The sequence below is a fragment of the Phyllobates terribilis genome, unplaced genomic scaffold, assembly GCF_046119375.1.
Source record: "Phyllobates terribilis strain yellow unplaced genomic scaffold, ASM4611937v1 Scaffold_1__5_contigs__length_1240528914, whole genome shotgun sequence".
Lineage (NCBI taxonomy): Eukaryota > Metazoa > Chordata > Amphibia > Anura > Dendrobatidae > Phyllobates > Phyllobates terribilis.
In genome coordinates this window covers 553,792,748-553,819,412 of record NW_027362761.1, presented here as the reverse complement: position 1 = coordinate 553,819,412, position 26,665 = coordinate 553,792,748, and the positions used below count along the sequence as shown (strand labels likewise).

The following is a 26,665-nucleotide window of genomic DNA, read 5'->3' as shown; positions in this document are numbered from 1 at the left end:
CCCAGCTCCTGACAAAGGTGCTCTTATCAGTGCTGTAGAATCACAAGCCTCCAGTATCTGTAGGATCAGGAGCAGTTCTCCCAATCATGACTTTTACTTTCCTGAGCCCTGTACATGCTGTATATATCTCTATATGCAAATTTAGTGAAATTAGTGTAGAACAAACACTAACTTAATATTTTATAGTAGGACAGGACAGTGCTACTAACTAGCACTGCCATTCTAGGAAGAGTGACCACATAACAAGGAACAAGAAAGTAAGTAAACTGAAGTGACAACTTGAGTATACCCCCTTTAAACCTATAAATAAATGTAAGCAGGAGACTAATGTATCCTCACAGGTAGAGATTTCTTGAGGGTGTGAAGGTTATCCATTGGAGAGCGTGTTAACAATCTTTTTGTCTTTGTTACTCACCTCTCCTGGCTCCAGTGCTCAAAATTACATCCTCTGTCATTTTGTTGCCAGGAGTATTTTCATCTCTGTGCATTAGGTTGCTGCAGCAACCTGACACGCTTCTGCGCTGTCTCAATTCCTATACCCTTCATCCTGAGTATTTAGGTAGTTATTATAATCTTGCTATTTAGCACTCTGCTGCTAATGCTGCAATATTTGTTTTCACAAAACGTTGTCAGCTTTGTTACACTGAGCTACCACTGCCATCTCAGCTCTGCTATATCATTACCAAATCTATGTATCAACTCTACAACATCAATGTGGCAATTCGGCTTCATTGAGTCATCGTTGCAAACTCTACTGCATCGTTTCCACATCACTCGACTCAGCTATATATGGTATTTGTTCCAGATCTGCTAAACTGAGCGGCAGAGCCACCATTGCAACATCAGCTCTGCTACATCGGTACTACATTGCCGAGTCAACCCTGTTACATTGTTGTACCTTCTCTACTTCTTCATGAATTACTCTGCTACTCTAGTAGCTGTGAATCCAACTCTGCTACGTCTATGCAAATGCTCCAGCTCAACTGCTCCGGTTGTACATCAAGCCCTGTTATTTCTACCACCGTTTTTCCATCTTGACCACACAGCGTCACCAGCACCTCCTGTCCATGCGTCATAAGAGCTGCTCTACCAGCAGATAGGGCAGTGGGGACACTGAGACATAGGACAGTAAAGAAAACTAAAAAGGGGGCATGGTGGATCTTCTCAGGAGCATAAAGAAGATTTCTTTCTATTTCTCAGTTTTGTAATGAGTTAAGATAAAATGAAAGCAAAGGAGGAGATGAATGGAGGAATTGTTGACATGCATTTTATTTTCTTCTTTGGGTATTTTCTATGTTTTATGCTTCTTTAGGGTTATAAACCAGCATCTGTTAACCATGTAGGAGAGCAATAAAATATTAAAAGGCTTCTCCCAAAGAAGCAGCTCAGCATCTTATACTTCCATTTATATAGGGAATGCTCTTTAATACCTGTCAGGAGGGGAGTTAAATGCAAAACAATTTCCAATCTTACGTTTATAATGTATCTTTAGACTGACGTCTCTGCTGTCCAACAAAGGGAAGACAATACGGCGGTTCTTCTGTGCTCCTGCCTAGTGTCTACCCTATAGAACTGAGGCTTATAATAATCTCTTATGTATCCCTATCCCTTTATGTTTTATGGATCTGCACCCAGCATGTAACTTGGTGTATGTTCCAGGTGCCACATATTGATAGACTGTCTCACTTTATAGAATGACTGCGATGTCCTACTTTCCTATACTCCACCCTCTGGTGCTTTAAACAACCCAATCTGCTGCCTGAATCAGGTCAGATATCTGGAAGAAAAATGTGTCAGCTAAGATTAGCGTGACTCCTCTGTATTCTCAGCCAACAAGAAGCCCTAAAGATCTTTTCATTTATCGTATTGTTAGGCTTCCTGATGTATCTTGAATACAACATATCCTCCTGTTATAAGCTTTTCCTAGGTTATTGCTTCTAGGAGCCTCCTTGCCTCCACTTATAAATGATAGTCGTGTTGTCAAAGTACTAGATATAGCTGAAAGCATTATTATAACTTTAATTTATCCTGGAATGGTCCAAGGTGTGGGAAAGACTTAGTGCAACACAAAGGGAAGAGGGAAAAGAAGCCCAGACTCTAGGGAAAGGGGGGAATGGAGACCTCTTGGCTGATAGAATATCACCCTGTCTCCCCTAACGTCCCTATATTGGCTCTTCACCAATCGCCGCACGCGTTCCTCGCCCTGTCTTTCCCGGCCATTGGCTAAGACTAGGGAAGGGAGGAGATGAGCACTAGTCGATCCCCACTGAATACTAAAGACAACAAGGGAGGACAAACGGGGGGAAATAGCTTAGCTTTAGACGACTCCAGACAAATGCGCACATGTCCTCAGGCAGAGAGGACGAAGTACTGCTCTTGCTAAAGCCTTCACAAGGAATAATTAACGTCGCCGGCACCTCCCCCTGGAACACAGCAGGTATTTATACACCCAGGCCAGGGTGTTAATTAGTCAGAGGAAGGTAGCTGCTGGGTCCTAGAGACAGCCTCTAAGAAGGTGTCTGCAATGCCAAACGTAGAGATCTCCTGCAATCCACTGCAGGGCGACTGTCACTTCTGACACACCCGTGGCGTCCCATAAAGTACAATTGATCACTGCTTGAAAACCCTGTCCAATGCAACATTACACAGCACCCACTAAAATTAGTGATCACCCATCCATTTAATGAGGACCTGTCACCAAGTGAAAAGTGGCCAGTTTTTACTCCTGCACTTCCCTGAGTAATCAACTTCTTTTTATTAAAAAATCCACTATATAGGTCTTTTTATTTAGTGCTAATTTTAATGGCTTTTCCTAGGGGGCGTGACTCACAAAGTTATTCAGGGGCATGTCTTTAGGCTGATCATTAAATAATGTGTATGCAAACTGCTAATAAGTATTAATAAAAAATACATAAATTATTAAAAATAGTACATAAATAATAAAAATAGAAAATAAATACATAAAAAATACAATAATAACTAATGCGTATACAAAACACGAATAAACAATAATAATAAAAAAATTATTAAAAATAGTGCATAAATAAAAAAATAGAAAAGAAATACATCAAAAATACTACAATAAATAATGTTAATACAAAATATAAATAAAAAATAATAAAAAAATAAATGATTAAAAATAGTACATAAATAAAAAAATAGAAGTTAAATACATAAATAAATACAACATTAAATGTGTGCATGAAATGAGAATAAATATTAATAAAACAAAATAAATACATGATTAAAAATGGTACATAAATAAAAGTAGAAATGAAATACATCAATAAGTACAATAATAAATAATGTGTATACATAATACAAATAAATATAAAAAATAATTTAAATACATTTAAAATAGTACACGAGGAAAAAATCTAGAAATTAAATAAAATTAATTATTAAAAATAGTAAACAAATAAAAAATAAAAAATGAAATTCATAAATAAATACAACAATAAATAATGTGTATATACAATGTTAATAAATATAAAAAAACAAATGACAAAAAAATAGTACATAAATAAAAAAATAGAAAAGAAATACATCAATACATACAACAATAAATAATATGTATACAATATGTGAATAAAAAGATTAAAAAAGTACATAAATAAAAAAATATGGAAACAAAATCTAATATATATAATTGTCTTATCCCGTCAGTCTGTCCTTCTGTCCAGGAAATCCCGCGTCGCTGATTGGTCCGGCCGCGGCCAATCAGCGACGCGGGATTTCAGAAAAAGATGGGGCCATTAGCGGCTCATCTGCCGCACGGAGGTCAGCGGCGATGCAACCGGGAGATGACCGCCGGCCGCGACCAATCAGCGATATTGGCGCCGAATTTAAAGACCGCCGGCCGCGACCAATCAGCGATATTGGCGCCAAACTTAAACACTGCTTTGCTGATTGGTCGCGGTCGCCGGCTGCGACCAATCAGCGATATTGGCGCCAAATTTAAACACTGCTTTGCAGATTGGTCGCGGTAGCCGGCTGCGACCAATCAGCGATATTGGCGCCAAATTTAAACACTGCTTTGCAGATTGGTCGCGGTAGCTGGCCGCAACCAATCAGCAATTTTGGCGCCAAGTTTAAACACACTCTCCGGGCTTCACTAACACAGTTCGCTGATTGGTCACCGGCCGCGGCCAATCAGCGATTTTGGCGCCAAATTTAAACACCGCTTTGCTGATTGGTTGCGGTCGCCGGCCACGACCAATCAGCGATATTGTCGCCAAATTTAAACACCGCTTGGCTGATTGTTCGTGGTCGCCGGCCGCGATCAATCAGCGATTTTGGCGCCAAATTTAAACAACGCTCTGCTGATTGCGCCCGGTCGGCTGCATACATATTCTAGAATACTCGATACGTTAGAATCGGGCCACCATCTAGTAAAACAATAAATGTGTATAAAAAATGCAAATATATATAAAAAATAAACAGAATGACTAAAAAATGGTACATACCATAAATAAAAAAATAGAAAATAAATACATCAATAAATACAGCAATAAATAATGCATATACAATATTTGAATAAATATTAATAAATAAAATAAATGATTAAAAATAGTACATAAATAAAAATAGAATTTAAGTACATCAATAAATACAGCAATAAATAATGTGCATACAAAATGTGAATATATATAAAAAATAAATAAAATTAATGATTAAAAATAGTACATAAATAAAAAAATAAATACATAAATAAATGCAACTATAAATAATGTGTATATAAAATGCTAATAAATATAAAAAAATAAATAAATGACTAAAAAATAGTACATAAATAAAAAAATATAAACAAAATATATCAATAAATACAACCATAAATATTGTGTATACAATATGTTAATAAATATTAATAAATGATTAAAAATAGTAAATAAATAAAAAAATATAGAAATGAAATCAATAAATAATGCATATTCAAAATGCTAATAAATATTTTAAAAATAATTAAATAAATTATTAAAAATTAGTACATACAAATATAAATAAAATACATCAATAAATAATACATATATAAAATGCAAATAAATGCAAAGAAATACATGATTAAAAATAGTACATAAATTAAAAATATATATAAATGAAATACATTAAAAAATAATGTGTACATAAAATACAAATAAATATTAAAAATAAAGTAAATGATTAAAAATGGTACATAAAAAAATAGAAACTAAATACATCCACAAATAATGGGTATACAAAATGCAATTTAATATTAAAAAAGGATTAAAAAAAGTACATGAATTTAAAATATATAGAAATGAAATATATTCATAAATAATGTGCATATAAAATGCAAATAAATATTTAAAATAAATAAAATAAATTATTAAATATAGTACATAAATTAAAAAAAAAAATAGAAATGAAATACATCAATAAATACCGAAATATAAGTTTAGAGGATAATGAAAAAAAAATGTGAATAACTATTAACAAATAAAAATAAATTATTAAAAATAGTACATAAATAAAAAAATAGAATTGAAATGCATCAATAAATACAGCAATAAATATAAGTCTAAAGAATAATGGAAAAAAATGTGAATAACTATTAATAAATAAAAATAAATTATTTAAAAAAATAGTACATAAATAAAAAAAAAAAGAAATTAAATACACCAATAAATGCAACAATAAATATAAGTCTAAAGAATAATGAAAAAAAAAATTTGAAAATATGCATTTCTTTAGTTGATTTTGTTTAGACACTGGGTGAAACGTCACATAACTCGGGTGTGTTTTATGCCTTACAATGCCTATTGCTGCCATGTCATGTACAGCACTTGCAGATCCATTCCTCTTTATGTCTGAATCAGACAAGCATGCTTTTTGCATTAACCATTCCTCTCCCTGGCAGTTCCAATAATTGCTAAGCATCCTGTAGATCTCCAGAGAGGAGGCAGAGGATGAGGAGGGAGGAAGGTGCTGCTGCTTCCAGCCTTGTAGCGTCAGCATTGCGTCAATTTGGCCATCAGCCTTGTCTGCAGCTGGAGCAGAGCAGGAGGTGAGCTGCAGTCAGCTCAGGAGAGCAGCCAGCCCCTCCTCATCCTCACATCCACTGGATACAGGCACATTTTCTCTCTTTCCCTCTCTGCCATTTTCTCAGGCTGTTCCCAGCTGCTGATTGTAAGAGGAGCCCAGCAGAAAAGCCTCCAGAACAGGTTTCAGCACCTTGGAGAGCAGAGCCAGAATCATGGCTCCAGTCAGTGGCAGCACTGGGGAGGCTTATGGTAAGATACATCTCTTCTTTTTTCCTTATTTACAAAGTTGGGGAAGAAAAACAACTATTAAGTATGGGACTGATAATAAGTAACATTGAGCATAACATCCCCATAGAGCAGTGAGTGGGTGGAGGTGGATTGCATGTGATGTTCTCAGTCTATAGACTCCATAGCTGCTCAGTTCCACTCCTTGTTACTTATTGTGAAGTCTTGGTTATGGAGAAGTCTTCATCTTAAGCTCCAATTGCTATCTACGCCATCGCTCGATAGGGTGTGGGGCTACCGGATGACTGGCATTCTCATACCCACAGACCAAAGCATGCAAGTTAGTTGATTTTTTGCAATGCATTGCTTTTTTGTGTGCAATGGAGAGAAGTTTTCGGCAAAAATGCAATAGATGACATTGGCTTTGACTCCAACCTATTAGTAAGTTGGACTCCATTGCAGTAGGACAAGACTCAGCCTGCCTCACATTAAGCCATGATTCATCATCGCCTGGATTGTGTAAAGTGTTAATGCATCCTGCCTCAATGACGTCAGACATTATGGGACAACTATAAATAGCTTTTCGCTGGATGTAGGGAACATCTGCAAGTCCATGGGAAGTGCAGGAAACAGTGTTACAAAGTTACTTATGGATCTCAACAAATAATGATAGTCATGTCTCTTGCATTAAAAAGTGGTGGTGGTGTTCAGTATGGTAGGTGTTATATATGGTGGAAATGGAAATCAGAAGGAAATGCAGGAGTGGTCTTCACCAAGAGGTGGTCTTTGTATATGCATTGTGTGGGTGAATGCCTGGGTGGGGGGCTGATTGTGAGCGGGAGGTGGGGTTGGGAAGTGCAGGGTGGGACCGTGGAGTAAAGGACATGGTTTATGAGAAGGTGGATGGCAGAAGAGGTCAAGTTGCATAAGGGGGCTCAAACTGAAATATACCATTATTTTATATATATATATATATATATATATATATAAAATAACATTTTTGTCTATATTATGGAACAATTTGGACTCTTGTGAGGAGGCTTGCACCGGTCGTGAGTAATTAAATGGTGCTGTTCTTTAAATCCCTTTTTGCATTAAAATAGAATATATATATATTTTTAACTTATTTATTTATTTTACTCACCTATATAGCAGCATTATATATATATATATGTATATATATATATATATATATATATATATATATATATATATACATATATATATATATATATAGGGTGTCTTGACATGGAAGTAATGCATGACTACCATGAGATCACAGCTGGCAAGATGGGTGTGAGGCTGGTGGTATAGATGCTCACAGTTTTCTTCCAGGTGCACTGAGTGCTGCTGCACCTGCACTCTGAATGCACAGCACCTTGTCTTTACATTACTATAGTTTCTACATTTTATTTTACACTATATTTACTGTACAGATAGATGTAAAGAGGAGCGCCCACCTACAGATGGAGACGTCTCCGTTGCAGCATGTACTTTTCCTAGGATTCTAGCTATTAGTAAAACCCATTAGTTGCTACATAATTTAGCAACTAAGGTTCTTTTTAAATAACAGAAGCATCACTAAAGGCTGCTCCATCAGAGAAGCATCACTAAAGGCTGCTCCATCAGAGAAGCATCACTAAAGGCTCCTCCATCAGAGAAACATCACTAAAGGCTGCTCCATCAGAGAAGCATCACTAAAGGCTGCTCCATCAGAGAAGCATCACTAAAGGCTGCTCCATCAGAGAAGCATCACTAAAGGCTGCTCCATCAGAGAAGCATCACTAAAGGCTCCTCCATCAGAGAAACATCACTAAAGGCTGCTCCATCAGAGAAGCATCACTAAAGGCTGCTCCATCAGAGAAGCATCACTAAAGGCTCCTCCATCAGAGAAACATCACTAAAGGCTGCTCCATCAGAGAAGCATCACTAAAGGCTGCTCCATCAGAGAAGCATCACTAAAGGCTGCTCCATCAGAGAAGCATCACTAAAGGCTGCTCCATCAGAGAAGCATCACTAAAGGCTCCTCCATCAGAGAAACATCACTAAAGGCTGCTCCATCAGAGAAGCATCACTAAAGGCTGCTCCATCAGAGAAGCATCACTAAAGGCTGCTCCATCAGAGAAGCATCACTAAAGGCTGCTCCATCAGAGAAGCATCACTAAAGGCTGCTCCATCAGAGAAGCATCACTAAAGGCTGCTCCATCAGAGAAACATCACTAAAGGCTGCTCCATCAGAGAAGCATCACTAAAGGCTGCTCCGTCAGAGAAGCATCACTAAAGGCTCCTCCATCAGAGAAACATCACTAAAGGCTCCTCCATCAGAGAAGCATCACTAAAGGCTGCTCCACTGTGCTATGTACAAAGCCATGGAAAAGAACATGAGGAACAAAGGAAGAAACTGTCTCTTATAAGTGTGGGTGGCTTCTTTTCTAGTGGACGGGAAGCCATATATATTCGAGTTATCTATGAAGACATCTTGGTTGGAGCACTGACTGTAGTTGTAGATTGTTTTTTACTTTAACACTCTTTTTTTTTTTACGTGAAACACTACACGAAATCCTCACGTTCTTATTTATGTTCACATCTGCAATAGCCTTCCTGATGGAAAAGTTTTTTAGATGTTCATTGTCTCATAGTCAATGATTTACTGGGTCCATCAACTATTCAGAAACCCTCGGTGTCATAGACTAGGGGAATGTCCACCAAGGGTTTAAAATCTGAGCCGGCACATAGGCTTTGGTCTTTTCTTATATGAATATGAAAGGGTTAAAGCTTGAGCCGGCACGTGATGCAGGGTCCTGTATGTGCCCCCTCCTCTTATGCAGGTTGTAGGGACGCGTGCTGTGTGATGCAGGTGTAGGGTCTGCACCATTGCCGCCCCATGACCCTGTGTGTGAATACTCAGCAGTCACTCTGCGTCTCTCCCTCTCACCTCTATGGGAGAAAAGTTAAACCAGTTATATAAAACTAGGTGGATGGATCAGGATGGACATGTTTATTATTAGCCTGATGACCATGTGGACCTCCCTGTAACCATGCAACCACCAACCTTTATGGACCGCACAGAGCTCAAGATCTCACAGCTGCCCTCCTCACTGCTTAAGATCTCACAGCTGCCCTCCTTACTGCTCCAGATCTCACAGCTGCCCCTCCTCACTGCTCCAGATCTAACAGCTGCCCCTCCTAACTGCTCCAGATCTCACAGCTGCCCTCCTCACTGCTCCAGATCTAACAGCTGCCCCTCCTAACTGCTCCAGATCTCAAAGCTGCCCTCCTCACTGCTCCAGATCTAACAGCTGCCCCTCCTCACTGCTCCAGATCTCACAGCTGCCCTCCTCACTGCTCCAGATCTCACAGCTGCCCTCCTCACTGCTCCAGATCTAACAGCTGCCCCTCCTCACTGCTCCAGATCTCACACCTGCCCTCCTCACTGCTCCAGATCTCACAGCTGCCCCTCCTCACTGCTTCAGATCTCACAGCTGCCCCTCCTCACTGCTCCAGATCTCACAGCTGCCCCTCCTCACTGCTCCAGATCTCACAGCTGCCCCTCCTCACTTCTCCAGATCTCACAGCTGCCCTCCTCACTGTTCCAGATCCCACAGCTGCCCTTCTCACTGCTCCAGATCTCATAACTGCCCCTCCTTACTGCTCCAGATCTCACAGCTGCCCCTCCTCACTGCTCCAGATCTCACAGCTGCCCCTCCTTACTGCTCCAGATCTCACAGCTGCCCCTCCTCACTGCTTAAGATCTCACAGCTGCCCTCCTCACTGCTCCAGATCTCACGGCTGCCCCTTCTCACTGCTCCAGATCCCACAGCTGCCCTCCTCACTGCTCCAGATCTCACAGCTGCCCTCCTCACTGCTCCAGATCTCACAGCTGCCCCTCCTCACTGCTCCAGATCACACAGCTGCCCTCCTCACTGCTCCAGATCACACAGCTGCCCTCCTCACTGCTCCAGATCTCACAGCTGCCCCTCCTCACTGCTCCAGATCACACAGCTGCCCTCCTCACTGCTCCAGATCTCACAGCTGCCCTCCTCACTGCTCCAGATCCCACAGCTGCCTTCCTCACAGCTCCAGATCTCACAGCTGCCCCTCCTTACTGCTCCAGATCTCACAGCTGCCCTCCTCACTGCTCCAGATCTCACAGCTGCCCCTCCTCACTGCTCCAGATCTCACAGCTGCCCCTCCTCACTGCTTCAGATCTCACAGCTGCCCTCCTTACTGCTCCAGATCTCACAGTTGCCCCTCCTTACTGCTCCAGATCTCACAGCTGCCCTCCTCACTGCTCCAGATCTAACAGCTGCACCTCCTAACTGCTCCAGATCTCACAGCTGCCCTCCTCATTGCTCCAGATCTAACAGCTGCCCCGCCTCACTGCTCCAGATCTCACAGCTGCCCTCCTCACTGCTCCAGATCTCACAGCTGCCCCTCCTCACTGCTCCAGATCTCACAGCTGCCCCTCCTCATTGCTCCAGATCTCACAGCTGCCCCTCTTCACTTCACTGCTCCAGATCTCACAGCTGCCCCTCCTCACTTCTCCAGATCTCACAGCTGCCCTTCTCACTGCTCCAGATCCCACAGCTGCCCTCCTCACTGCTCCAGATCTCACAGCTGCCCCTCCTTACTGCTCCAGATCTCACAGCTTCCCCTCCTCACTGCTGCAGATCTCACAGCTGCCCCTCCTTACTGCTCCAGATCTCACAGCTGCCCCTCCTCACTGCTTCAGATCTCACAGCTGCCCTCCTCACTGCTCCAGATCTCACAGCTGCCACTCCTCACTGCTCCAGATCCCACAGCTGCCCTCCTCACTGCTCCAGATCTCACAGCTGCCCTCCTCACTGCTCCAGATCTCACAGCTGCCCCTCCTCACTGCTCCAGATCTCACAGCTGCCCTCCTCACTGCTCCAGATCTCACAGCTGCCCCTCCTTACTGCTCCAGATCTCACAGCTGCCCCTCCTCACTGCTCCAGATCTCACAGCTGCCCCTCCTCACTACTCCAGATCCCACAGCTGCCCTCCTCACTGCTCCAGATCCCACAGCTGCCCTCCTCACTGCTCCAGATCCCACAGCAGCCCCTCCTCACTGCTCCAGATCTCACAGCTGCCCCTCCTTACTGCTCCAGATTTCACAGCTGCCCCTCCTCACTGCTCCAGATCTCACAGCTGCCCCTCCTTACTGCTCCAGATCTCATAGCTGCCCCTCCTCACTGCTCCAGATCTCACAGCTGCCCCTCCTCACTTCTCCAGATCTCACAGCTGCCCTCCTCACTGCTCCTGATCCCACAGCTGCCCTCCTCACTGCTCCAGATCTCACAGCTGCCCCTCCTCACTGCTCCAGATCTCACAGCTGCCCTCCTCACTGCTCCAGATCTCACAGCTGCCCCTCCTCACTGCTGCAGATCTCACAGCTGCCCTCCTTACTGCTCCAGATCTCACGGCTGCCCTTCCTCACTTCTCCAGATCTCACAGCTGCCCCTCCTTACTGCTCCAGATCTCACAGCTGCCCTCCTCACTGCTCCAGATCTCACAGCTGCCCCTCCTCACTGCTGCAGATCTCACAGCTGCCCCTCCTTACTGCTCCAGATCTCACGGCTGCCCCTCCTCACTTCTCCAGATCTCACAGCTGCCCTCCTCACTGCTCCTGATCCCACAGCTGCCCTCCTCACTGCTCCAGATCTCACGGCTGCCCCTCCTCACTGCTCCAGATCTCACAGCTGCCCCTCCTTACTGCTCCAGATCTCACAGCTGCCCTCCTCACTGCTCCAGATCTCACAGCTGCCCCTCCTCACTGCTGCAGATCTCACAGCTGCCCTCCTCACTGCTGCAGATCTCATAGCTGCCCTCCTCACTGCTGCAGATCTCACAGCTGCCCCTCCTCATAGATAGATAGATAGATAGATAGATAGATAGATAGATAGATAGATAGATAGATAATAGATAGATGTATTGATGGATAGATAGATGTATTGATGGATAGATAATATATAGAATATATAGATAATAGAAAGATGATAGGTAGATAGATAGATAGATAGATAGATAGATAGATAGATAGATAGACAACTAGAGGAGTGCTGCCTGTAGTTGTTGCTGTTGATCAGGATGATTTGGTCCTTGTATGGACGCTTTGCACCCACACTACCTTGGTGCCACTCCTTTTTTCCTTTTTAGATAGATAGATACATACATAGATAGATGGATATATGGATAGATAGAGAACCTTAAGTAGTGTATAGTGACAGTCTCTTCATCTCGTTTCTGTATATAGAGGAGAATCCATTAGTCAGGACTATCATCATCGTTACCACTCCCCCCCACATATCTCGGTTTAATAGGTTGGATAGATATTAAAAAGATTTTCATGGAACCCTTGAAAATAAAATATTACAAGACGTTTTGTTAAATGCCTGAGAAAACTGTATTATATTGGCAGATGAATGTGCACTGTAATCAGCAGACCGCGGGCCGCCGCTCCTCGCTGTTTGCCGAGTGCGGCCATGGTGGTTGACACTGTATGAATGGGGCGCTACGTATGTGAGTGATGTGGAGACGCTCACCATTTCCTCCCCTGTTCTCCTAGTTGCAGTTGAGCTGATTTTGGCACTTTTCCCTTTGTGCCCTCGATAACCGTAGAGATATGTAAAATCCATCAATCATTGTGCCGACTGACTAAACGCCCCTCTAGTTTTTACTTATGCATTTACTGCAAGATCTAACAATGTAACATCTGGAGTTGGTTTCACACTTATTTCAGATGTTTACAGTCCTCGATCTTTTACCAGTGATTGCGGTATTATACGCCATTACACTACACAGGAGGTGACGCTTCCTTACATTGTGCTCTTTCTTGCATTAAGTGATAATTTCTATTACTAACTTTGGATTGTCCTTATGTTAATATTCCAATATTAACTCAAGCTTGGGTGTTTTTTTAATATTATGTGTAGCATCAAACATTTTATGGATGTAGTAGATGTGTAGTAGAGCTAAATCTGTATCTAAATGGAAACAGCACATGACATACTCAGCTCTGCTACATGGGTATTATAATAAAATGTATTGTAATACCACAAGTTACCAGCAGGTGGCACATATCATCTAGTTTACTGACATTGAAATCAGATGTGTGTATTCCTCTATATTAATGTTATTAATGTAACAGGGTTTGTCTTTTTTTGATAATTGTTGTTCTCTATATGTTTATTTTTACAGCCGAAATCCCCACAATGGTTGGCCTTATAGGGGCGTTTGGCCTGGTGTTTACAGTCTCCCTTTTCTCTTGGATCTGCTGCCAACGCAAATCCGCCAAATCCAACAAAACTCCTCCTTACAAATTTGTCCACGTGTTGAAAGGTGTCAACATATACCCTGAAAATCTGAACAGCAAAAAGAAATTCGGGGCCGACGAAAAGTCGGAATTATCGCCCAAGTCGCATATATCAAAGACATCGCTTCATCTCGATCTGGAGAAAAGAGACTTGAATGGCAATTTTCCTAAAACCAATAAAGTCAGGAGTTCTCCAGACCTAGAGGATTTTTCACAGCCTCAATTACAAGAAAAAGACAAGAATTCTGTATCTCCCGAGAGTATCAACTCCATCTCGTCCCTGTCGTCTGTGGAGAAGCCAGATAAGCTGGGAAGCCTATTCTTCTCCTTAGAGTATAACTTCGAGAAGAAGGCTTTCGTGGTGAACATCAAGGAAGCCAGGTCTCTTCCGGCCATGGACGAACAGTCAATGACTTCTGATCCTTACATAAAAATGACCATCCTTCCAGAGAAAAAGCACAAGGTGAAGACAAGAGTCCTTCGAAAGACCCTTGACCCAGCCTTCGATGAGACCTTTACCTTTTATGGAATCCCTTACAGCCAGGTGCAAGATCTAGTCCTCCACTTCATCATCTTGAGCTTCGACAGGTTCTCCAGAGATGACGTCATTGGAGAAGTCTACTTCCCTCTCTCGGGGATTGAGCTTTCCGATGGAAGAGTGTTGATGAACAGGGAGATCAATAAGAGAAACATCAGGGTAATGCTCTAAATTATTACATCCATTAACGTCACCTGCTTCATTTATTGATTTGTTGGGAGGTTTTTTTTGACAATTTTGCCTTGCCTCCCACAATGCCTGTAATTACATTGTGCCTGCTCCATACTGTAATTAGCTCATTACCAGCTGGTGGACCAAGTATGAAACTTAAAGGGAAGGTATCATCAGAAAATGATCTATTGTTCTATTGTTTAAATCAGGTTTTTCTGTTACATTTATATGGAAAAAAAACATTAGAAAAAGGAAATTGGCAAAGTTTTTATTTATTCCATAAAAATAAAATGAGTAATCTTGAAATTTTCACACGGGCCACTGGAGTTTTCTTAGACTTACTTCCTGTTCTTTCAGGAGGAGTTTGCAGCAGTTTCCTGATCAGCAGAGGCAGCATTACAATGACAGATATCACAGCTGATAACACAGGATCCACCAGTCACAGCTGACCCTATTCCTCCCTTCATGATGATCTTTGCACACGCTCATTAGACACATAAATAAAGCAAAAGATAGGGTCGGGGGTCTGACAATTTTGTCTAAGTAGTTGTGTTATTTTTTTAAAAGAAAAGGAAGTAAAAGTCTACTGTGAAAAATGTAAGACTATTATTATTTTTAATTACAATGCAGAAAAAAAAATTTAGAATAAAAAAATAAATATAACATTGTTAAAAATATTTAAAGAATACATTTAACACAAAAACCTAATTTATTAAGTGATTTTCTGTTGACAGCTTCCCTTTAAGAAAGCATCATATAATGACATGTGCCGGCGTTGGGAGCAGGCAGTCATGTCACCGCACATACAGAATGTAATTTGCACACTTCTGGCCACATTCCGACTAGACTGTATCCAGCCACTTGCATTGAGCGAGACCACACCCAGTCTAGTCTACATGTGACCGCATGTATGCAAATCACATATTTTCAATCTCATGCCCGCTACTTCTGACACTGGTGCTGTGAGGATTCACAAGTCTAAAGCCACATAGAGTGACTTTAACTTTATTTTTTGATTGACATACACTGAGATGATTGGTGCATATTGACCAGATTTGAAAAAAAAGATTTTGTGATACTTTGCAAGCAGATGTTTGTGCTATATGTTCATCTATTGGCCACTCAGTTGTGAGTCCTTATAGGATAATTGTACTTTCAAGTTTCTTTTCAGAATATGCTGTTATATAAGTTTACATGGGAACAATACTACAGTATTTCTGACTATTATAAGAGTTGTATCCTGAACACTCACCATGCTATATTTGTTTTGCTTAGTTCACAGGGGAAAAATATAGAATGCCATAAAAAGTTATTTTCCTTGTAGTGCACTCTCCTAAGCAGGGAGCTTCATACACTTTATAAACCTGCAGGGAAGTGGCTGCCCACTGACAATCATTTCCAGAATTCTGTAGAAATGTAATTTCTAGAAACATGTATGTGGGGGGCTGCCTACTCTTTGTTTCCAGAAACCCACAAGAAAGTGGCTGACCAACTCAATCATTTCTCAAAAACTTGCAGGGAAGTGGCTGGCCACTTCAGTCATTCCCAAAAACTTTCAAAGAAGTGGCTGCCCTCCTCAATCATTCACAAAAACTTGCAGGGAAGTGGTTGACCTCCTCAATCATTCCCAAAAACTTGCAGGGAAGTCGTTGCCCACCTCAATCATTCCCCAAAAACTTGCAGAGAAGTGGTTGCCCTCCTCAATCATTCCCAAAAACTTGCAGAGAAGTGGTTGCCCACCTCAATCATTCCCCAAAAACTTGCAGAGAAGTGGTTGCCCTCCTCAATCATTCCCAAAAACTTGCAGGGAAGCGGTTGCCCACCTCAATCATTCCCCAAAAACTTGCAGAGAAGTGGTTGCCCTCCTCAATCATTCTCCAAAAACTTGCAGGGAAGTGTCTGCCCTCCTCAATCATTCTCCAAAAACTTGCAGGGAAGTGTCTTCCCTCCTCAATCATTCTCCAAAAACTTGCAGGGAAGTGGCTGCCCTCCTCAATCATTCTTCAAAAACTTGAAGGGAAGTGTCTGCCCTCCTCAATCATTTCCAAAAACTTACAGGGAAGAGGCTGCCCTCCTCAATCATTCTCCAAAAACTTGCAGGGAAGTGGCTGTCCACCTCAATCCTTCCCCAAAAACTTACAGAGATATGGCTGCCCTCCTCAATCATTCTCCAAAAACTTGAAGGGAAGTGTCTGCCCTCCTCAATCATTTCCAAAAACTTACAGGGAAGTGGCTGCCCTCCTCAATCATTCTCCAAAAACTTGCAGGGAAGTGGTTGTCCACCTCAATCCTTCCCCAAAAACTTACAGAGATATGGCTGCCCTCCTCAATCATTCCCAAAAACTTGCAGGGAAATGGCTGCCCACCTCAGTCATTCCCAATATCTTTCAGAGAAGTGGCTGCCCACCTCAGTCATTCCTAATATCTTTCAGAGAAGTGGCTGCCCACCTTAATTATTCCCAATATCTTTCAGGGAAGAGGCTTCCCACCTCAATTATTCCCCATATCTTTCAGGGAAGTGGCTGCCCACCTCAATTATTCCCAATGTCTTTCAGGGAAGTGGCTGCCCACCTCAATTATTCCCAATATCTTTCAGGGAAGTGGCTGTCCACCTCAATTATTCCCAAAACTTACAGGGAAGTGGTTGCTCGCCTCAATTATTCCCAAAACTAACAGGGAAGTGGTTGCTCACCTCAATTTTTCCCAAAACTGGTAGCGAAGTGGATGACAACCTCAATCATTTCCGAAACCCTGCAAAGATGTGGCTGCCCACCCTCAATCATTTCTAGGATACTGCAGAGAGGTTTCTGCCCACCTTCCATAATGAGCAGAAACCTGCAGGGAGGTGGCTGCACATTCAACCACCAGGTCTCTGCAGGGAAGCTGGTTGCCTACTAGGAGAAAACAATAAGATTAATAGATATTGCTCCCTCCCAGGAGAACTGGACTCCATAGGAACAGACTACAATGACCTCTGCCGAAGAATTCTAATCAAAAATAGGTTGAAGCAGGCGTAAAAATAGAAGGTGCTCTGTAGGGTCTGACTGGAAACGAAATCTATCTCTAGCATTTATACACAGGCCTATGCAGGCTGTAAGTAAGATTGTGCATCCACCGAAAAGCGTCAGGTATTTTACTTGTGTTTATGATGTTTTTTCATGTTGCACCAAAATTAATAAAGAATAAGAGATTTAAACAGAAGAAACAGTCTGCATTTTCTCTCATCTATGCAGCGCCCCCCACACACACACATCACCAGATGGGGGTCTCTATTACAAATATGACCCTCCCTGATATTGGAGGAAATCAAGAATTACTGCAAGACCAATAGTACCAACAGTAACATGTTGTTCTCCTCCCTTTTCTTTCTCATTCAGCCCACACCATCATGACTACTTCTTCCATCTATAACTCGTCTTCAAATTGTAGCACAGAGTCATCTTTGGTTACTGCTTCTCTAGGACCCTCCTCATATCCCTCACCTCTATACAAACCATATAGCACTATAACCAGTGCCCTAGACAGTAATAATAATGCTCCGTCTGTGCCTCCTAATAATAATAATATCTCCATGTCCTTCCTTATACTCCTGTATTAATATTAATGACCCCCAATGTCTTCTTTTAATAATCACCCTCATCGTACCTTCTCATAATAATTCCCATTGAGTCTCCTTGAAATAATGCCCTCCACTCCCTTTTTGTCTCGTTTTAAAAACGATCCTCTTTTTAATAATAACCCCTATTGTGCCTTCTTAAATAATCCCCCCATTGTGTCTCGTTTTAATAATGACCCCCATTGTACCTTCTCATAACAATGACTGCCATTGGGTCTCCATTTTTTCTCCATATAATAATGACCCACCCCACCCTTTGGTACCTCTTCTTAATAATGATCCCACTATGTCTCTTTATATTAGTAATAAAGTCCCCCTGTGCCTGTCAAAGAGTAAAAATAAACAAATTCTCACCTCACCCCTCTCTCTTGCCTCGTGGTGGTGCGCTCTACCTGCTCTTCCTGCTCCTCTGCTGCAGTCCCCATGCCTGCACAGCCTAGTGATTCATTGCATTACCTGACATCCCCTGCATGGCATCAACCCCTGGCAGGTCGCAGACCGGAAGCTTCCTGCCTCCCGCCTTAGTAAGTGGCAGAGCAGACAACCGAGGTTAACAGTATCGGTGACCCTGATGACGCTGATACTATTGGAAGTGTCTCGGGCCGACGTGGCAGAATGTAAGACCGGTCCATTTGTCACCTTTTCAAGAATTGCCAGATGGTGCTGTGCGAGCTATGACAGTGCGTTACTTTTTATTGCACATGTATGTAGCTTCACTATTGAATAATCACCTGAAAATGAAAAGAATTGGAGCCTGAAGTGTTAGTGCAACATTTGTAACCATATCACTATGTAACATTTTTTATAAAGTATTTGCTCATCATTATGTTTCACAGCCTTTACTAATGAATGTCTCATATTGACTTGTAGAAGTCGTCAGGACGTGGCGAATTGCTGATCTCATTGTGTTACCAGTCAACTACCAACACATTAACAGTGGTGGTGCTGAAGGCACGTCACCTGCCAAAAGCCGACATATCAGGACTATCAGGTGCAGTAAAAAGAGATTATGATTATAACCACTTCCTATATTATAGATTTCTAATGTATGGATGCTGTTTTGCATGCTTCCCTTCAATCATATCATTAGTCACTAGGTGGCGCTCATAGACATTTAAACTTCTGTTTTACAGAATACCTTCTGAATAAATCAATAAGCCTTGAGCTCCCCCTAGTGTTGGCTTCAGGGAGTCATTTTTTTTTCTTTTAACTGACTTTGCAATAATGAAGCATAGTTATTAAGATGTAAAACATATCTGAAAAGATAATAAAAAATTATGATCAATGTTATATTTAATTAAAAAATGATTAGACATTCGTTGGAGCTATTATTGGGACCAATTTTGATTTTGGGTGTCTCTATGATTTCTGTAGGCTTTAGGAAGATTTTTTGTGTCTAATTGAATGTTAAAGTAATTACCAAACTTTATATTCTATTACTCCCACTTATTGGGTTATTGAGTGGAAAAAGGGTTAAAGATTTAAGTCAGGAAACATTTTAATGTTATATGATTGGAAATTATTGAATATGCATAAAATGTAACAAATTCATTTGGTGATGGTTCATGAATTTATAATATGATGCATTTTTATCATTATTATTATTATTATTGTTATATAAAATTCACCACAGTTGGCCACTAGATGGAGATGTAGATCCCATTTCCTAATTTAAAAGTTTTGTCTTATATGGATTAATTAAATTTTCAAAATGCTTTTAAAAATAAACAACTTTGTAAGTTACTTCTTATAAAAAAAATCCTCTCCATTTTTAAGAACAGTTGGATTTTTTATTCTATAGTTTACTGCTTCATAGGCAAAGAGCGTGCAAGCTGTTTGCTGAACAGTTGGAGAGCGCTGCTCTGAAGCTGGTCAGATCCAGTGTCCTTGCACTTCTGTGATGCTGCAGAGGCAAAGTTGACTGCGCCAGCAGCATCTGAGAACGCACAGTCCAGATCAGAAGCCTATGATGTGAATGGTCAGTCGTCAGGAAGTCAGGAGGCAGGGAAGCCGTGTGCTCCTGAAGAAAGAAAATGAGCACACCCCTTTAATGGCTGATACCTACCTATTACAGAGACCATTGCTTCTTCATTAATGGGGCTATTACTGGTTTATTTAGCTACCGATTGCTCTCAGCACGATTGTAGTGTGTGGTTCTGGTAATGGATTTGAAGCATTTACTATATAATGAACGAAAGAGAGACTTAAAGGGGTTTTACGGGACTTTAACATTGATGGCTTATCTTTAGGATAGGTCATCAATGTCTGATTTTGGGGTGTTCGACACCTGGCAACCCCGCTGATCAGCTGTTCCCAATGTATAGCACAGCTCCATCAACTGTATAGTGGCTACACCTGGGTACTGCTTAGCCGCCCCTTATTCGAAACACTAGATAAGTCGGATGTGCAGTAACCGACTATAGCCACCTCCAATCAGACATTGATGACCTACCCTAAGGATAGTCCTTCAATGTTAAAGTCCTGTACAGCCCCTTTAAATCACGCATGTTGTTCTAGGTGACTTTTTCAGAATAAGCCGTCCTGTGTATGTACATGTGGCATTGCACTTTATCTGATCATTATACTACCTGCTCCTACATTTTCCAGCAGTTTTCCTCTCTGCAGGCTTTATCACTAGTTTTCTCTGAGCTAGTGGGTGGAGACGAGCTGCTATGATGTCTCCCATACACAGCACACGCAGAGATGAGGGATTCCTGCTCTCCTGTCTCTACCTAGCGCATGTTCAGAAGCAGCGACAGCATGGAGGACATTACACAGCCTTGCTGAGCACTTAGTAGAAAACAGCAGCACAAGGCTTTGAATCACTGCTCCTCCTTCTGCCCCCTCTTCATAGACTACAATAGGCAGCTGCAATCTGATCTGTGAGCTGTCAGTCCCTTCTGTCTTGAGCAAGACAGACTCTTGTAGTCTTTCTGAGTAAATAGTGGGCTTACAAAGCGGGAAAGCAGATGGAGGGGAAGAAGTGGCTCATAAATGGAGAAAGTAGCAGAATTCTCTGATAAATGTATACTACAAAGTTTATCATATTTTAATGTGCTACTAATTTATGCATTTGTTGTTAAAATGACAGGGAGCAATGTGTTTCTACGCAAACACAAGAAAAATGTTAAAAAAACATTTGTATGTCTCCACACAATTAATGCAGACCGAGCAGTGTTTCATATCTTACCAAGGAGATCTGAGTTTCTCAGCAGTAGCAGGGCTGATTTGCTCAGTTGGTGACATTTCCATATGTAGATGACTATAGAGTAGCGGATACAGATTTTTCTTAATGCAGACCTTGGCAAACTGCGGCTGTCGGGCCACATCCGGCCCTCTGGCTATTCCAGTCTGGCTCACAGAGTGAGACTGGGGGCTGTGTGGGGGACTCATACTATATATAGGGGACTGTGTGGGGGGCTCATACTATATATAGGGGACTGTGTGGGGGGCTCATACTGTATATAGTGGCTGTGTGGGGGCTCATACTGTATATAGTGGCTGTGTGGGGACTCATACTGTATATAGTGGCTGTGTGGGGGCTCATAGTGTATATAGTGGGCTATGTGGGGGCTCTTACTGTATATAGAGGGGCTAAGTAGAGGCTCATACTGTATATACTAGGCTATGTGAGGCCTCATACTGTATATAGGGGGTTGTGTGGGGGCTCATACTGTATATAAGAAGCTGTGTGGGGCTCATACTATATATAGGGTGCTGTAAGGAGGCTCATACTGTATATAGAGGGGCTATGTGGGGGCTGATACTGTATTTAAGGAGTTGTGTGGAGGCTCATACTGTATATAGAGGGCTGTGTGGGGGCTCATACTGTATATAGGGAGCTGTGTGGGGGCTCACACTGTATACAGAGCGTTTGTGTGGGGGCTCACACTGTATATAGGGAGCTATGTGGGGGCTCATACTATATACAGAGAGGTTGTGTGGGTTCTCATACTGTATGCGAATGTATGTAGAGGGAGTGTGAGTGGCTCATACTGTATGTAGGGGTCTCATACTGTGTATAGAGAGGCTATGTGGAGGCTCATACTGTATATAGGGGGCTGTGTGGGACTCATGGTATATATATCCGGCAGTGTGTGGCTTCATACGATATATAAGGGGGTTGTGTGTGGGCTCATACAATATATAAGGGGGTTGTGTGTGGGCTCATACAATATATAAGGGGGTTGTGTGTGGGCTCATATGATATATAAGGGGGTTGTGTGTGGGCTCATATGATATATAAGGGGGTTGTGTGTGGGCTCATACGATATACAAGGGGGCTGTGTGCGGGTTCATATGATATATAAGGGGGCGGTGTGTGGACTCATACGGTATATAAGGTGGCTGTGTGCAGGTTCATACGATATATAAGATGGCTGTGTGTGGACTCATATGGTATATAAGGTGGCTGTGTGAAGGCCCATGCTGTACATAGAGCGCTATGTGTTGGCTCATGTAGTATATGCAGGGATGTCAGCATACGTAATTCTGCTTAATATTAAGTGATAACATTAATATTAATATAAAATTATAACTATAATTAATATGTTAATATTAATATTGAGCAGAATTAATTTCAGCCTTCTGATCTGGACCTCCACAACAGTCACAGTTTCTCATGTGGCCTATCGAGAACATTAATTGCCCAACCCCTTGTTAATGTGAAGGTATTAATAGAATAGTAAAAATAGACTGCTTTATATTCATGAATAGCAACACTTCTGGTTATGTCTGTGATTAAGTGACGTTGAACTGTAATACTAGACACAGCCTATGGAAAAGAGAGGCGCTGTTTGTAGAAAAAGGCAGACCCTTTTTATAATCTCATAAAATCCTGAACACAAGAGGAATAGTTAAATGACATATCCCGCTCTGCTATATTTGCATCTAGTATTTTGGGGAATTCTAACACAAGAAAAGACACATATTTTAAACTCCACTATGAGCAAGGGTAAATGAAATCACATCTAACTAAACTTGTTCATAGGAACATCAATCTATTGCAGATAATCCCAGGAGGAGAACACCTCCGGATCCAATTACTCTTATTTTATGTGTCTGATGGAAAACTATTGTCCCTGCATGAGTCAGCCGCTTCACATCAACCGGTGACATCATCCAACCGGGGTCTGCTCAGTACAGTGGCCTTTCAGGCATCTTAAGTGGGTGGGAGGAGAGGGGCTTTGGATTAGAGCGTCTACTTGCTATGCTGTGTCATGCAATTGTACTGAAAGGACCTGCAAAATAGCTCTGCTCTGATGAGAGAGGGGCATTGTACATCCCCAAGGCGAAATATATAATAGCATATCTACCAACTTTGAAACATAGGAAAGAGGGACGTAGTGCACCACAGCAATTTAGATTTTAGACTAAGCCAGTACCCTAACCTCAGCCAGTCTATGCCCCACCTGCAGCTTGATGCCCCCACAATGAGCCCATACAGAATGATGCCCTCACAGTAGATTCCCACACACATAGCATGATGCCCTACAGCCTCTCACAAAATATGGTGCCCCAAAGGAAATTACCCCACAGCCCCCCCCCCCCCCACACAGTATAACGTCCTACAGTACATTATCCCACAGGTCTATACATAGTATAATGCCCCTACAGTCACCCACACACAATATAATGCCTCCACACCGTGTAATGACCACACAGCCTCCACACAGTAGGATTGTCCCCATAGCTCCACACGGTTTAATGACCTAACACAGTATGATGCCCCCCCAGAAAATTCCTCATTCACACAGTATGATACCACCCTAATTTCCCCACACAGTGTAATGCCCCTGTAGCACCCCCATAGAGAATAATTCCAATGCCCCCCACAGTCACTCACACACAGTACACACAGTATGATGCCCCCACAGTCTCCTCCAAACAGTATGATACCGCACAGACTCCCGACACAGTGTGATGCACCTACAGCCCCCTGAGAGTATGATGTCCCAATTGCCCCCTCACACAGTATTATGCCCATGTGGCCCCCCAAACACAGTATGATTCCCCCACACACAATATGATGCCCCACAATTTCACACACACATGATGCCCACACCGTCCCCCCTGAATATTATGATGCACCCATTCCCCACCTCACACAGTATGATGCCCATATGGTCCCCCTACACACAGTATGATGGCGCCACAACTCCCCAAACAGTCCCTCCTGGATGATGCCCACACAGTCCCTCCTGGATGATGCCCACACAGTCCCTTCCTGGATATTATGATGTACCCACTGCCCTCCTCACACATAATGCCAACATGGTCTCCCAACATGCAATATGATTCCCCCACAGCCTCTTCACACAATATGATGCCCCCACAACTCCTCACACATAATATGATGCCCCCACAGCCGCCTACACACAGTATGATGCATGATGCCTAAAGCCAAGCGTCCTACTTGCCTTCTTCTCTGCAGCTGAGCTGGTGGTCTCTGCTGCCTGTTACATGGCCTGAAAATGACATGTGACCACTACCTCTTATTAAAAATCCTGTCTGTTCTCAAGAAAGGAGGCATTTTTAATCTTATAGTTTACCCCTCGTTGCCTAAATTACTGACCACCTTTGCAGTCTGTTAGTGGTTGCCCACTGTCTCCGAGGCAAGGTGCATCGTGCCTGCAATCTGTTTACTATACAGCTTGCAGGAGAAGTCTGATGCTTGCAGCATCATAGAGTACTCAGTTTAGTCCTGAGGCGCCACCATGCCACTGGTCTGAACTGTCAATCTTCATAAGGGCACCGCCCCCGACAACAAGGAACCCGGGCAGCAGAGGAGCTGTGCACTCCCGAAGAAAGGACATTAGACAACTCCTTAAATAGAGGGGTTCTTCTGATAAGATCCTATTATTATTCAGAGTGGAGAGTTAGAAAGAGCATCACTGATACTGGAGGAACAATCCTGTCCTTCATTACATTGACAACCCAATGATTTAAATGGACACCTTGTGGTGGCGCTGTAGTGGAATTCAAGTCTTACTGCCAGGATTTCCTGCAGATTATAGCAGATTGCTAACAGGAGGATAGTTTGGGATCAATTTATTGTTTAGCCACTCTTCCAACAAGTAAGGATTATCTAAGGTGAAGAACCCCTTTACACTTTTTTTTTTGGCCTTGTGAAGGAAGCCTAAGAAAATGTTCATAGTGGAGGGATATTGTGTCATATATCCTGCTGCTGACACCACACGTTGTCCTATGTGATTATAAGGTCATACCATGTTGGATCTACATATCTTAAATAATTAATTTTTTTTTTTTTTATAGTGAAAGGGCTCAGTCTCATTCTGCTTTTGGAGCATTACTGCTGTCAGTGATTGGCCCCCAGGGACCCGGGTTAAGTGCAGTTTCTGCATTCTCTATGGTTGTGCCTCCGGTATATGGAGGGAACAGAATAAAGCTCGGATCAATGAACTTGCTGCCTGCTACATATGTTACTCTGATTATTTCACAGGACATCTTAAAGGCTTATCTAATTAAAGCCATTAGTGGCTTATAGCTGTGTCATCAATAACTATCACATAAAAGCCCCATAAATCAGATCATAGATGACACTAGATGATGTCAGAGCTCTTTCCCAATGGCACAGCCACTAGTGATCAACGATGGCATTGGCAATCAAGGCAACCGGTGACATGTTCTGGCAATGCTTTACTGTTAAATTTAATAAGACAATGTCTTTAAAGAGATTGTCCCATTAAAATCATACACTAGGGAGAAAATATTGTGCCCCTCCACATTACACTCATTATGACGCGCCCCTGGGCCTGTGTCGCGCTGCGTTGCGCACGCGGGAGCTTACCCGGAGCCGGATCTCTTGAGGGTTGTAGTCTCGTGGCGGTGACCCGGTCCGTGCCCAGGGAGTCAAACTGAGCGGCGATGTAACAGCGGTAGATGCAGGACGACTACGCCACCCGTTGAATGCAGCTATGGAGCTGCCGCTGCAGGACAGTCCGCTGAGGCCGGTGGATGGATGGTGCAGCGTAGATGGTATAACCCCCAACGGGAGGGGTATGGCCTCAGGGCAGCAGATGTGGATGATGGGGGTAACAGGAACCACTCAGAGACGGTGCGGTGTAATTCAGGGTCTTTACTGGTAACAACGATAGACCCTCCCGGAGTACTTGCTAGTGAACGGGGCCTGGTCAGTCCTTGAGCAGATGGGATCTCCCCTGGCCAGGTGGAGTTGTAGGCCTCCCAAACTGACTGTACTCTTCTGGCTACCTTGCTAGAAGCGGATATAAGTAGCCCACGTCCCTGAGTGTACCGTGTGGTGCTCACCCGTATGGCCGGTGACTCGGGGCCTTCTAATGGCTTCCGCCCCACGATGGCGGTGCTGGTCCCACGCGTGTGACCGTGCCTTCGGGTTTCTGGGCCTGAGGACCTGAAATCCCCTGCCGGTCGGCTTCTGCTGCTGGGTAAGAGTTAGTCCCCACAGCCTCGGACGCCGGGTCTGGTAAGAAAGCTTCTCAGTCAGGGCGAGCTCTGCAGCTGCCAGCCCCTGACTCGTAGTAATATTGCTTCTGCTGTTTCTTGTCTCTACTCTCCTTGACTGCTAACCCTGCTTCAGCCCCGGGTTTATATAGGGGAAGTTCTTCCCCTCCCAAGACTGGGCAGGAGGTGTGGCAGCACAGGATCCCCGACCAAAGGACCTCCCACCTGCTCTCAGACATAACATTACATTACTGTGGAAACCAGACCCCTGGGGTGCCACATTCCCCCCTAGTAAAATTTAGTACTCCGGGACTAAACACATTTTAGAAAAACATAAC

The 26,665-nt window shown here is 42.7% G+C and overlaps 1 protein-coding gene across 1 annotated transcript in view; it reads left to right on the top strand.

Moving 5' to 3' along the window:
* Nucleotides 1-5,875: 5,875 nt before the first annotated feature.
* The window catches only part of SYT4 (synaptotagmin 4), a 38,132-nt gene continuing 17,342 nt past the window's right edge, over nucleotides 5,876-26,665 (top strand). Inside the window, exons 1-3 of the mRNA XM_073680449.1 lie at nucleotides 5,876-6,251; nucleotides 13,446-14,257; nucleotides 18,756-18,876. Coding sequence (XP_073536550.1) covers nucleotides 6,215-6,251; nucleotides 13,446-14,257; nucleotides 18,756-18,876 — 970 coding nt within the window. The 5' untranslated portion in view covers nucleotides 5,876-6,214. The remainder of the gene's footprint in view (nucleotides 6,252-13,445; nucleotides 14,258-18,755; nucleotides 18,877-26,665) is intronic.